Raw genomic sequence first — 13,591 nt, forward strand, 5'->3', positions numbered from 1 at the left:
CCTGCTTTATAAAAGGAAGACAAGACAATGAATGCAATGTAGTACAACTTAGATAAAAGTGGAGATAACAGGAACATCTCAAAGCTAACCTTTTTCTTACTGATGACAGAATTTGTTTGACATTCCATTTCATTTCCGGTGCTCAAGTGTTTCTCTTCAGAAGTAAAGCTCTGCTTGATTTCATTTGGAACGGTAAAATGAATGCCTTCCAATTGATGCCTATTAACAAAATGTGTTTTTCTCTCCGATTTCAATCTGTGTTTCTGGTGGTCTGTGGATTTCCTTCAATAACTGAATAACTGCTCTGCTGCCTTAACATACCTGGGTTGCTTACGTTTCATTCTCCTCTCCTCCTTCCCCTCTGCTTTCATCCCTGGGTCTGTTCTTTCAACACTCGTGGTGGCAGCTCCTGTTCCGGGTCCAGCTCCTGTTTCCGGTCCTGTTCCTGGTTCTCAGTTTGGCACGATGACCCGCCAGATCTCCCGGCACAATTCCACCACCTCTTCAGGGTCTTCAACAGGCTACAGGCGAACTCCTTCAGTTGCTTCCCAGTTTTCTGTGCAGCCCCATCTTAATGGTGGGCCTCTGTACCCTCCAAACCCAAGTAAGGTTCTCTAAAGCTCTCCTATTGCCTGTTTTTGTTCTCACTGCTGCTCAGATGCATGAGAGTAGCAGGTTTGATCCAGGGGTGAATCACGTCTTTCACAAGTTGCTCACAAGCATGAATGGCATAAAATGATTTTGTGTTTTGGCACACACTGAGCACTGAGTAGTATAAGGGTAAAAGTTCTGTCTTGACACAAATGCAAGCTTTACAGCTTCATCACTTTATGGGATATACAGCATATCTTATGATGTTTTATGTTCTGGTGGTGTGTGAGTTTTATTATCCTACTAGGGACCTACTATATTAGGACGTTCTGGTGAGGGTGTCAGCTGAATTATTACCAAACTGACTACTTGCACTATTGTTAGTAGTCTGATGGCAATTATTGTTTTATTATTACATGTAGCAAACTGTGTGTAGGTTTAAAGGCTGATTTTAAGAATTATTTTAGTAGTGTTTCAATTCATAGCACTCTGTCAAGTGATTTCCCTGAGTAAATACAGAGCAATTAATCATTGTTGCCATATATTTGTTTTTATCAGATATGTCCGGGTGGGGGTAATTATTTCTAATTAAATTATTCCATACCTGTAGGTGGGCTTCAGTCACACAGTACACAGTGGCATGAAAAAGTCTGTGAACCCTTTGGAATGATTTAGCTCATGAAATGTGGTCTGATCTTCATCTAAGTCACAAGTGTTTCTTAGTCTTAGATCCTCCCATGCTACATAGCATATCGGGCAGCAAGTGTCCTCCAGCATTTTCTGTCTTTGGTAAACATCTCAGCTTCGTCCCAACTGATGTTCAGCAACTTCAGGCCTTGTACCAATGTTCTTCTCCAAATGTTCCATGGGCATACTTTAGGTCATTTGGCATCAGAAGGTACTGTACACATTTCATTGCCGTCTTTGTCTGTACTTTTCTATACTTTCCCAAACACAATATGGTTACACTAGTAACACACATATAATTATAGTCTTTCATGTGTTTACTGAAACATTCACAGTGTGTTGTGAAAAAATGTCCGCGACCCCTTAGATTAAATAGCTGGTCAAACTTTCCTTGGCAAGAATCACTTCTATCAAGTGCTTCTCTTAGCTATGGGTCAGACTTAAACAACGTTTAGCTGGAATTTTGGACCATTCTTCCTGACAAAACTGTTTCAGCTCAGTCATACTCCAGTGTGGTTCTGTGGTGTTACCCATTGCATGGCTTCACTTGGGTCCTAATCTAGGATCCTGAGGTGGTGTCATGTGGTGGGTGCGGCAATGTGCTGTATCAGCGCATGCTCCTAACCTCTCTCCTCTCCTTCCTGTCTCTCTCTCTCATATTCTTAAAATGTCTGGTATGGATGGCTCTTTTGAGGTCATTCTACGGCATCTCCATTGGGTTATTGTTTTGTCTTGGTAGAGTAATATTTTACTCTACTTTCCCCTTTTGTATTATTAATATGTAGCCTTTGTCTGAATGCCTCAAATCTCACAGACTTACCACTGTTTATAAGGTATTATAGTATATAACTTCTCCCTACCTTCCCTTCTACATGTATAATCTCAGGCAATTAGGTGTAGTAAAAGACAAGCAGGAGTTAAGTTACACTTTAAATAATGTATTATTGATAATATTCATAAATAATAACAAATATGCAAAGTACATTTGAATATTGGCAACCATACAGCCTGATAAATGGTGATGTGTAGTTTCAGGTGGCACACGGACTTGTTAGTTACTTAGAATGTTTCTAGTTAAGTCCTCATTTTTGGTCAGCTCTCTTCAGAGCAGGCCGCATGCCTGTCACAATATGGCTGCCAAGCTGTGCTCTTCATTGTGTTGTCCTTTTCAGTTCATGGTGTGAGTCTTTCATCACTTGGTCAGAGAGAGGGGGTGAGGTAAAGCAAGCAGATGTATAGGTTTTCTGTCCAACCCCTAGAGCCAATAGGGCGTTGTGGTACTTGAAGGCTTTTTGATACAAGCCAGTTCCAAACACCCATACTTCATACCAATGGAGGGATAGAACACCTTCACACCTGCCCTCCAGACCATATGTTAAGGTACAGCTTGGCAGTTAGGCAGCCTGGCTTTCCTGTGGGGGTTGACTGAGAGACTTCAGCAGAGAAATATTGGTCAAACCTGTTTGAGGCACTTCCCCCAACCCTGTTGTAAAATTACAAAGAGACTCGGTCCTATAGGGGGAGTAAACATGAATGCTTCTCACTAATGTAACACTAATATTACATTGCTTTGCCTAAAATTTCACATCACAACAGTTATGGTCTGGGCCACTCCAAAAAGTAATTTCTGTGGTACTGTGATGTTTAGGGTCATTGTCCTGTTGCATCACCCAGCATCTAGTGAGCTTCAGGTTGTAGACAACCACGCTGACATTGTACTGTAGGATCACTTGATAAACAAAATTAATTTGTCTCTTGATATTGGCAAGCTGTCCATGCCCCGAGGCGGAAAAGCAGCCCCAAGTAATGTTGGGTATTCCCAGTATACTTCACCATTGCAATAACGTTTTCATGTTGTAATGTGGTGCCCTTTTTACACCATTTGTAATGCTGTGTATTCTTATGAAACAAATCAACTTTAGGTAAAATAGTGCACAGAACATTTTCCCCTGTAGTGTTGTGGAATGTCAGGGTGGTTCTTGGCAAACTTTTTTTTTTTTGGCGATTGCCCTTGAGTCCTAATCTGGTGGTTTGTCATGTGGTGGATGCAGCAACATGCTATATCAGTGCATGCTCCGAACCTTAACCTTCGGGGGGAATTGGCTTCCTTCTTGGTTTCCTGCCATGGACACCATGCCTGTTCAGTGTTTTATGTATTATAGCCTCATGAACCTGCTGCACAAACGTTCTTTAAGCATGTAGTTGTTACTCAGGGGTTATTGTTTACCTCATTCAGTATTCTGCATTGTGCCTTTCCAGTCCTCTTGGGTGGGCACCCTCTTCTAAGTAGGGTAGCCACAGTACAAAAATTGTCTGTGAACTGCTGAATGTCTAAACCAGGGGTCCTCAATCACAGTCCTGGAGGGCCGCAGTGGCTGCAGGTTTTTGTTCTAACCCGGTTGCTTAATTAGAAAGCATTTCTTGCCAATAATTTAATTTCATGGCTTGTTAGTTGCTTTAACTCTGCCATGTCAGGTAATTCTCATATCTTAGATTTTCTTCCCCTTTCTAAGGATATCATCCAAAGGATTTGAAGGCTAAAATGAATGAGAAGTTCTCAGTCCTTCACTTTTTTCTCTCTTCACTTTCCTTCCAAGTATTTAATTAAACCCAATAGTGCATGACAAATACACAGAGGTGTAAATGGTAACAAGCTAAATGGAGAAATGCTGGACTATTTTGTCATTTGCATCTTATTGCTAATTAGGCGCAATTATAAACCAAGAATACAGCTATTTAAGACTAAATTAAGCAATAAGGGTTTAAAATCTTAACGAGCGAGACATCTAAAGTGAAGCAGAAGTGTTACTGGAGCAATAAGTGCTTCTTATTAAGCAATTGGGTTGGAGTAAAAACCTGCAGCCGCTGCGGCCTTCCAGGACTGTGATTGAGGACCCCTGGTCTAAACTCAACAAATCAACATTTCTTGATCATAGCTCTTCTGAGATCTCTTTTTTGTAATGAATGCTTCACATCAACAGATGCTTCTTGTGAATAGCAAGCTCAAAATGTTTGAATCTCTTTTTTTTTTTTTTTTTTTTTTTTTATTGGTCAAAGTAACTAAGCCACACCCCCACTCTTGTTCCATTGATTAGACTCCAGGTTTGCTGACTCCTGACTCCAGTTAGCTTTTGCTGAAGTCATCAGCCTAAAGGTTCACAGACTTTTTCCAGCCAACACTGTGAATGTTGGAGTGACGCAATCAATGTGTATAGGAGCAATACAATAAATTGCGAGTTGTTCATTATTATAACCAAATGTATACATAAATGCAGTTATTTCCAAAAGGCTCACATGTTTTTTCTTGCCACTGTATATGGCAGCAGAGTATAGCTTTACCTACACAAGTAATACAAAGTTATTTCTCTAGAACTAAACTGGAGTAAGTGTAAAATAAAATGTTTCTGATATTTCCTCTGTGATATTCTGCCTGAATGAGACCGACCCCAGATACCTAATTTACGAAGGCTACACTGCATGTTCTTTTTCCCTTTTTGTGTTTTTTGGAGAATACATCTTTGTAACCAGGACCCAGGAGAAGCCCCGAAAAAAATGGTCTCATTTTCAGGATTTGTGCTACATCTGTACAGAAGATGTTATGTTTTACTTATTTCTCCTTTGTGGTCTCCTACAAATGGCACAATGTCTGTTTTTATTGTTTTTACTTTATTGTAATATCACCTGAAAGGAAAATGCAATGCCTGGTACTTTGTTTAGCTGCCTGTCATTGAGGTTTCGTAGTGGGTCAGGGAATAGTTGCCAGTGTAGCGACAGTTCACACTTAATTTTCATAAACAATATTTTACTCCGGGTTGGATGGTTCAACATTATGCATTTATTTTCCTATTGTAACATTTCCTCCTTAGTTCTAACTAAAAACACACTTATTAAAATTTGATTTTGGATATCATTGATTGGCTTAATTTTTGAGATGTTTAAAATGTAGTTTGCTGCTTATTTTAGGTTTCTATGCAGAATCTATAAAATAGACTCCACGCAAAATTATATTTATAGACTATTGGAAATTCCAGAAATGTGTTTACAAAAAAAAAATAGTGTGTGCCCCATTTAGATATTAGTCAGGGTTCATTACTGACTGTCACGGGTGTAGGGTCGGTACACAAAACCTCAGTTTATCGTACCACCGACTGCTACTCCTCGCTTTTTCCATATTTCTGAAATCTGACCCTTCAGTGCATCATACCTCCAACTCCCGACTCTGGCTATTCTTTTTGTAATTAGACCAATATATTTACCATGTCACAAGCACCTTAACATGTTAAAGGCTGTAGCAAAGCCATGGTGCTCTTCTTATATTATTAGTTAAAGAAGTATCATGCTTGTTTAATCCAGTCCAGGGTTGATAGTGAACAAATTGAGAAAATTGCATATTATTTCTGCTCTCTCTAGGAGTAGTTGTCCATCACAACTACTTCTAATACTTAAGAGTCATTGTTAAGGATCAGCAGACTCCTTTTGCTTCGGCCAATGTCTATTCCAGTGTTTCTCAACCTGTGTGTCGCACCATTACAGGTAGGCCGTGGCCGACTCCAAATGATCATGTTCAATTCACTGCAGCAGCATCACAAATGGATCACGGCCAATCCTGAACAACCTCCTCAACCCCCATTTTGACGATTATGCCTGATTTACCAAGAAGGAAAAGCATTGGTTGTGCTTGATTCATCTAACATTTTGACACTCTGGTGATCGTTCAAGAAACCCTTAACCCCCAAACCCCCACCCCTCCACTTTGACAATCATGCTCACTGAGGAGGAAAAGGAGTGGCAATCGTGCCTGATTCATCCAATGCTCCGATGATCATGCGGGACACCAAACACTTTGATGACCACCTCACTCACCCCACTCAGGCGATTGCGCTAAATTCACAGAAGGGTTTGCGAACACAATAGCATATGAAAAATTGTGTCATGACACCACAAAGGTTGGGAAACACTAGTCTGTTCATTAGGCCATTATAAGTAAACCACTGGATTGTGGTGATATGCATCAGAGGACATCACAGAAGAAATTACTGATTTACAAAAAAAACTTTGGCCTTAGGTACGGTAAATATAAAAATATTTGGTCACTTGCTTAAATTCCTTTTGTAAGGACCTGCTTGACAGTCTGTTGATATTTGAGGTCAAATTAATGGATTAATTCAGGTCCTTTTAAATCCTTCACAGATGCTTGTTATTTATCCATTAGGCATTGCCACCAAGAGTTTGAGAGCTGCTTTTACGAAAGCTTTGCTGTGGCATGTCTGTATAATAATAATGGCGTTAAACCACAATAACACTTCTGGTTGAAGTAACATGTTAGGGGAAAAAACAGGCCACACTATTAATGATTTCTGCAATGAAAACTGCAGTTTTGTTTTCATGTTGTGCCATGGCCTAAACATTTACACTTTATTAATAGTTGCCTCACAGTTGGCTTTTGTGGACCCTTTACAACCTTGATTGTGTCAGAATGGTTTTCTTTTATAATCAAGTTGTTCTGGGGTCTTCCAGCTGCCCAAGGACTTACATAGTTTCACTTGTTTAATGACTCTAAATTAGAAGGATATGAGTGAAGGTAGATTGGTGTTCGCCGTGACCTGGGGCTGAAACAAAATGAACGCATGCATATTTCCTTTTCAGTGGAAAAGCCTCATACTGTCAAAAGACACTTTTGATTTACATTAAGTAAAATTTTCAAATTCTATTCCGACAAAACATCAGTGTTTGTAGAAGACAAGCATGCCAGCCGGGCTTGGATGGGTCAGCACCTCGTTATAATACAATTAGAGTAGCAGTCTGTCAGACCAGCAGTTTTGTCCCCAGTTTATTTTGCAATGTGCTCATCAGGCAGGCATTCTGAGATTTTGTGTCTGTGTGCGTGTTCTTCACTTATTTGTTGTGTGCTTTATTTAATGTATTAAGAGTCAATTGTTTCTTTAAGGTTTGCTGCATCAATTTGCTTCAGAATTGTTTTGTGATTTGTGAGTCTAGGTCAAAAAAAAAAAAAAAAGTTGCCACCTCGGTTGTTTGTCAAAGCCATGCTGATTAGCTGAAGGCACTGAGGGAGAGGCCTGGGCATCTGTGCATCACCCTGGAAAGATCATTAGTTACAAATGGAGAGTCTGTGTTGGTCAGGATTGTAGTGGAATCAATCGAGTCACCGATGTGACCTTAAAAAATCTGAACATTTCTGGCTTTTCTGGACTAACTGAAAGCTCTCTCTTGTTTTTAAATCATTTTATTAGTTGTTTTCTAACAGAAGATTTTTTGAGAGAAGTCAGTGAGATAACGGTGTGGGATAAACTAATCCAAGGCAAAAACACACAAATGTAAATAGTGTAAAAAAAAATGGTTAAGAAAAATAAAAAAAGGAAAATCAGTTTTCAAAAATGATCCAAAAAAGAAGTGGATCTTGAAGGTTAGACTTGAACACAATAAACAGTCGAGCCTCGTGACCAGACGTCATCAGACCTCCAGGTTAGCATTCAGTGTAAGCAAGTGAGAAGTCCCATCAGTTTAAAGACCACGTTTGTCTCAGATTTCCACAAGTATCTATGCCCAGTAAGTGTTTCAGGAGTAGATGTGGAAGGGGTGCACTGCTACACATACTTACAGGTCCACATCAATCACCAGTCTAGACTGGTCTTGCAACAAAGAGGAACCATAGAAGAAGGGGCAGAACAGGCTCCTCTTTCTTAGAAGACTGTATTCCAACTCTCAGATACACACCAGAATGATTTAATGACTTAAAGGAAACAAAACTGGAAAGGGAGAAAAATTTCTGAGTGACCTTAAAGATAAAAAGGGCAGACCTAGTCACACTGAGACACTATAAAGACACATTGCTGTTTGTATGAAGGAGCCCCCATAGCTTTACACGACACATGTTTTCTATCGAGTAATTCGTTGGTTGAAAGTCCTTGGTGCCAATGTGTCTAGGGAGAAGATGGGTAGCATTGTTCATAATGGCATTTGGTTTGACTGGAGTGCCAGTCATGAGAGGTTCAGACACCTGCGGGATATGTTATGATAAGATATGTGCGTGGCAAATATCTTTATAGTACATTTATTATATTTTCTGTCTTTGAAGTTGTTCATAATGACATTTGGCTTCCATTGCTACCTCCAGCAGGTCCAAAAGGTGTCCTATAACTTATCCTGCCTTCTTAATTAGCTTGTTGATTCTGTGGGCCTACCTTGAAATGATTTTTACAAGCCTGGGTCACCATGCTAGCTATCACAAAGTTGTAGAATACGTAAGGAATGTCAGTACCAACATTAAAGGGGGTGCAGTCTCCTAAAAGCAGAGCCCACTCACTCTGGCCTTTGTCCTGTAGGTCCTCTGTGTTACAAGACCAGTCCAGCCAGTCACTTATGTGGACTCCCACGCGTAGAGACTCTTTGTTGGGGCAAAAGTCCATCACCCAGTTTTTTGGTTTTACTGATGATGTGTTACAGACAGTTCCCTTGTCAAAACACCCCATTAGTGCAGAATTCCAGGATGTGAGAATTTGTGCAAGTAACATTACCAGCTGTTAACATTTATAGCCCATGTTTTTCTGACAATCTGGTGTGGTAGACTAGTATAGTTTGGTAATGAAGAGGTCTTAAGAGGCAGAAGCATACAACACTATATTTGTTTGGAAAGAATTTATAGTGGATATTACCGTGATAAATAGAAATTTCCAACATACACACAACTCTGCTAGGGCACCCACATCTTCAGATGTGAAAAATGAAAACGAAGCAGGGGTTTTTAAATTCACGTTCACTGCAGATAATTTCTGAAAAGTCATATCAAGCAGTTTCTTCACCTTTCTGACTTTCCTGAGATGTTTATTCAGGCAAATTGTAAACCTGCTTTCAAATCACAATGGTGGTGGGAATAACACCTGAGACTTGAGACCCCTAGGTGTGTACATCAAACTGAGTGCTACAAATTCAGTGAGAGATGCGAAGTCCTGAAGGTGTCAGACGCGAGTGGCTGTTCGGTTGAATTCATGGATGCCTTTGTTCCCTGTGACTGACCTCTGCTTCCGTTTGTCTCCTCCTGTCTCTTCCCTGCCCGTTTTGTGTTGCTGCTTTCAAGTGTCTGTTGCCCCTCCTCCCCCACCAATGCCTCAGCTGACTCCACAGATCCCTCTGACAGGCTTTGTGGCCAGGGTGCAAGAAAACAGTAAGTCTAAAAACGTGCCTTGAGAGTGAGTAGCATGCTTCCTTCTTCGTGTCATGGTGTCTTCTTGTCCACTTAATTTTTATAGCTAGTTCTTAACTTAGTTCTTCTGACGCTGCTTGTAGTTCATCTCTTGCTTCTTAGAAATCTCCTGGTGAATGTGTTTAATTTTTATTTACTTTTATTATGTACCATTTATTATTCTTATGGAACTACTGATCCACCTTCTGAACAAGTGGACACCTGTTAGTAGCAGAATGGGATGCTTGTTAATGGCGGAGGCCAATTGAACTTGGTCAATGAGGAAGGACCCTCAAACGTTTTTGTCGCCACAGTCCTTTCACTTATCAGTTATCAACTTTGTTTCCATGAAATATTTTAGTTCTGTTAAGAGCATTGCAAAGATAGCCGTATACATACCTGAGGGTAAGTTAAAAATGATACAGAAACAATATAGAATTTACTTGAGTAAGGTTTAGCAAAGTAAGTAGCGCCCATTTGCCTTTTGGAATAATCCATTAAAAAATTGCACTTCTATATATATAATAATAATATACAGTAATCCCTCCTCCATCGCGGGGGTTGCGTTCCAGAGCCACCCGCGAAATAAGAAAATCCGCAAAGTAGAAACCATATGTTTATATGGTTATTTTTATATTGTCATGCTTGGGTCACAGATTTGCGCAGAAACACAGGAGGTTGTAGAGAGACAGGAACGTTATTCAAACACTGCAAACAAACATTGGTCTCTTTTTCAAAAGTTTAAACTGTGCTCCATGACAAGACAGAGATGACAGTTCTGTCTCACAAATAAAAGAATGCAAACATACCTTCCTCTTCAAAGAAGTGCGCGTCAGGAGCACAGACTGTCAGAAAGAGAGAGGAAAGCAAACAAGTCAATAGGGCTGTTTGACTTTTAAGTATGCGAAGCACTGCCGCCGCCGGTACAAAGCTGTTGAAGGCACACCCCCTCCGTCAGGAGCAGAGAGAGAGACAGAGAAAAACAAACAATCAAAAATCAATATGTGCCCTTCGAGCTTTTAAGTATGTGAAGCACCGTGCAGCATGTCGCTTCACGAAGCAGCTGCACAGAAGGTAGCAACGTGAAGATAATCTTTCAGCATTTTTAGACGAGCGTCCGTATCGTCTAGGTGTGCGAACAGCCCCCCTGCTCAATCCCCCTACGTCAGGATCAGAGAAAGTCAGTGCAAGAGAGAGAGAAAAGTAAGTTGGGTAGCTTCTCAGCCATCTGCCAATAGCGTCCCTTGTATGAAATCAACTGGGCAAACCAACTGAGGAAGCATGTACCAGAAATTAAAAGACCCATTGTCCGCAGAAATCCACGAACCAGCAAAAAATCTGCGATATATATTTAAATATGCTTACATATAAAATCCGCGATAGAGTGAAGCCGCGAAAGGCGAAGCGCGATATAGCGAGGGATTACTGTATAATAATATATATTGCATAGTTTTACTATCAAATAATGCAGAGTACGCGACATGTGTTTCGCCCTCATTTGGGCTCATCAGGCATACACACTCTACTGCTCCCCTCTCGGGGATCGAACCTTGGATGTCGGAGACAAAGCCCCTTTACACTGCACCACGGCGTGTGGTTTGTTTATTTGACAGCCTGTAGATCCGGAGTAATTACATTCATTGCATTCGTAGTCTGAGTTCCGACCTGAATTGTGTGGGTGGTTACCTACCAGGTAATGCTTGTGGTTGGTCTGCCATTCGGCAAACATCCACTACGGTGCATAGTTTACTGTCAAATAATGCAAAGAGTACGCGACACGTGTTTCACCCTCATTTGGGCTCATCAGGCGTACACACTCTATTGCTCCCCTCTCGGGGATTGAACCTCGGACGTTAGCGTCAGATATATATATATATATATATATATATATATATATATATATATATATATATATATACACACACACACACATTACTTACCTCATGCAGTTTGTAGCGTTGCTTAAGAAAAATGTTTTAATTTTTATGTTTTCATGGAGAAAGAACATAGTTTCTGATCGAATGGCACGTAATGGCGCACTAAAAATATTAAACTGTATCAAAAATGTCCATGAAAAAGTCACCCGTTGCGCATGTCGTATAATCCATGCACCAAGTCATCCAGTTTGATGCTCACAACATGTAAAAATGTGTACTTTTTTGCTTACATTTTGTTAAATAACTCCAAAAATGAAAGTAGTCCACAAAAAGGAAGCCCCTTCACATTTGGCTTTGCGGTTTTAAATTAAAAACAAGACTTTTGACCAAAGAATGAGGGGGAAAGGCGGATTATCAATTTCATAGTGAGAATAGTGTAAGATTTTCTTTCTCAGATGTCTTATATTGTTTATCATTGTCCAATGCTGGTCGCCATTGGGTTCTTGAAGCACCAGCACCCCACAGAACCACAAATGACGGCATGCTGCCCTTGTGTATTGCAAACAGAAAGGGGACGGCTATACTTATGATGACTTAACATCCCAACGCTTTCCCACATTAGTTTGAACAGAGAAACAAAGCTCACACACAAACACGTGTAACTTCCATTGCAGTCTACGGTTTTAAAAATGTACAGAGGGGGAAATAAGTATTTGTTCCCCTGCTGCGTTTGTAAGTTTGCTCACTTACAAAGAATTGAAAAGTAGTGTGTACTACTTTTATGGTAGTTTCATTTTAATGGAGAGAGACAGAATATCGACCAAAACTCCAGAAAAAACACATTACATTAAAGTTATAAATTGATTTGCATGTCATTGAGAGAAATAAGTATTTGATCCCCTAAAACCCAGCCGGAATTCTGGCTCCCACAGATTGACTGTGGGCCCACACGGCACACAGATTACAATCAATCGATCAATTACAGATATTCCTGATCTCAACTCGTTATGTGTATAAAGCACACATACAGGCCTGTCTTAAGTTTGCCAGTGAACATCCGGGCCTGAACATGTGCATTGTTGAGCTGGGGTACCTTGTGGGCGCTGCAAGATGTCAATCCATTACAGCGTAGTGTGTTCTTGGTGACTGTGGTGGTCCCAACTACCTTCAGATCATTAACAATTTCCTCCCGTGTAGTTTTGGACTGATCCTTCACCTTTCTCATTCCATCAAATGATGGTCATTTTGTATTTCTCCCATTTCCAAATAATCACACAGACAGTTGTCACCTTCTCACCAAGCTTCTTGCTGGTGGTCTTGTAACCCATCCCAGCCTTGTGCAGGTCTTGTCCCTGACGTCCTTTGACAGCTCTTTGGTCTTGCCCATGGTGCTGTAGAGGTTGGAATGGAAGAAATTGATTCTGTGGACAGGTGTGCTTTATACACATAAAAAAAATATTATTGTGGTTACATTTTGGCTTACCGTTGTGTATAACTTGCAACTGAAAGAAAACTGATTGAAACCACGAAGATCACGAAATTTAGCAACTCCTACTGCTTAAAATATGCCATTAAGCCCATAATATTTGCCTTTTCGTATTCCAGGTTATAATACAACACAGTCCTTTTTGAAAATTACAAAACTTTAAGTTTGATATCAATTCATTAAACCCTTAAAGCTTAATAAATAGGTGTACTTATTTTATATAGGGTGGTACTATGCAACTTTTAATGCAATGCAATAATTGCAGAATTAGATCTGGACCATCATGTAGATTTGTACTGCTATGCCGCATTTTGTCCTCCGCTGCATTGTACCATTTCACTTCAAACTCCAACAACTGTATAAACGTAACTCCGTCCCATTACCTCTTCTGTGACATCAGGGAGTTTATCAATTAGTTTATCATTCAACTACAGCTGGCACCATACCACACAATTTGTGTTGGACATGATGACATACACAATGACTGCAGTTGCTGGACTTTGACATGAGTTTGTCAGATTACATGACTAGAAATTGTAGGAGATGACAGGTTACATGAGACCCTCATGACTGCTCAGCACAGTTTCAAGCTTTCCTGTTGTGGCTCTAATATTCAATGGAGTCTAGCTGCACACCTCTGGAGCTCTCTTCTGTTAATAATAATAATAATAATACATTTTATTTAATAGGCGCCTTTCTTAGCACTCAAGGTCACCTTCTGTTGGTGAGCCATTTAAATTGTAGACATCC

General features: G+C 40.2%; 1 protein-coding gene across 8 annotated transcripts in view; it reads left to right on the plus strand.

Annotated features, from left to right (window-relative positions):
* The window catches only part of abi1a (abl-interactor 1a), a 198,911-nt gene that overhangs the window by 175,475 nt on the left and 9,845 nt on the right, over positions 1–13,591 (plus strand). For 4 of the 8 annotated variants that reach the window (XM_051928991.1, XM_051928992.1, XM_051928994.1 and 1 more), the window contains 2 exons: positions 407–604; positions 9,374–9,460. The exons of 1 other annotated variant lie outside the window; for it this stretch is intronic. In XM_051928991.1, coding sequence (XP_051784951.1) covers positions 407–604; positions 9,374–9,460 — 285 coding nt within the window. The remainder of the gene's footprint in view (positions 1–406; positions 605–9,373; positions 9,461–13,591) is intronic. 3 more of the 8 variants (XM_051928993.1, XM_028804356.2, XM_051928995.1) reach the window with 2 other exon arrangements.

This window comes from Erpetoichthys calabaricus, chromosome 6 (assembly GCF_900747795.2).
Source record: "Erpetoichthys calabaricus chromosome 6, fErpCal1.3, whole genome shotgun sequence".
Lineage (NCBI taxonomy): Eukaryota > Metazoa > Chordata > Cladistia > Polypteriformes > Polypteridae > Erpetoichthys > Erpetoichthys calabaricus.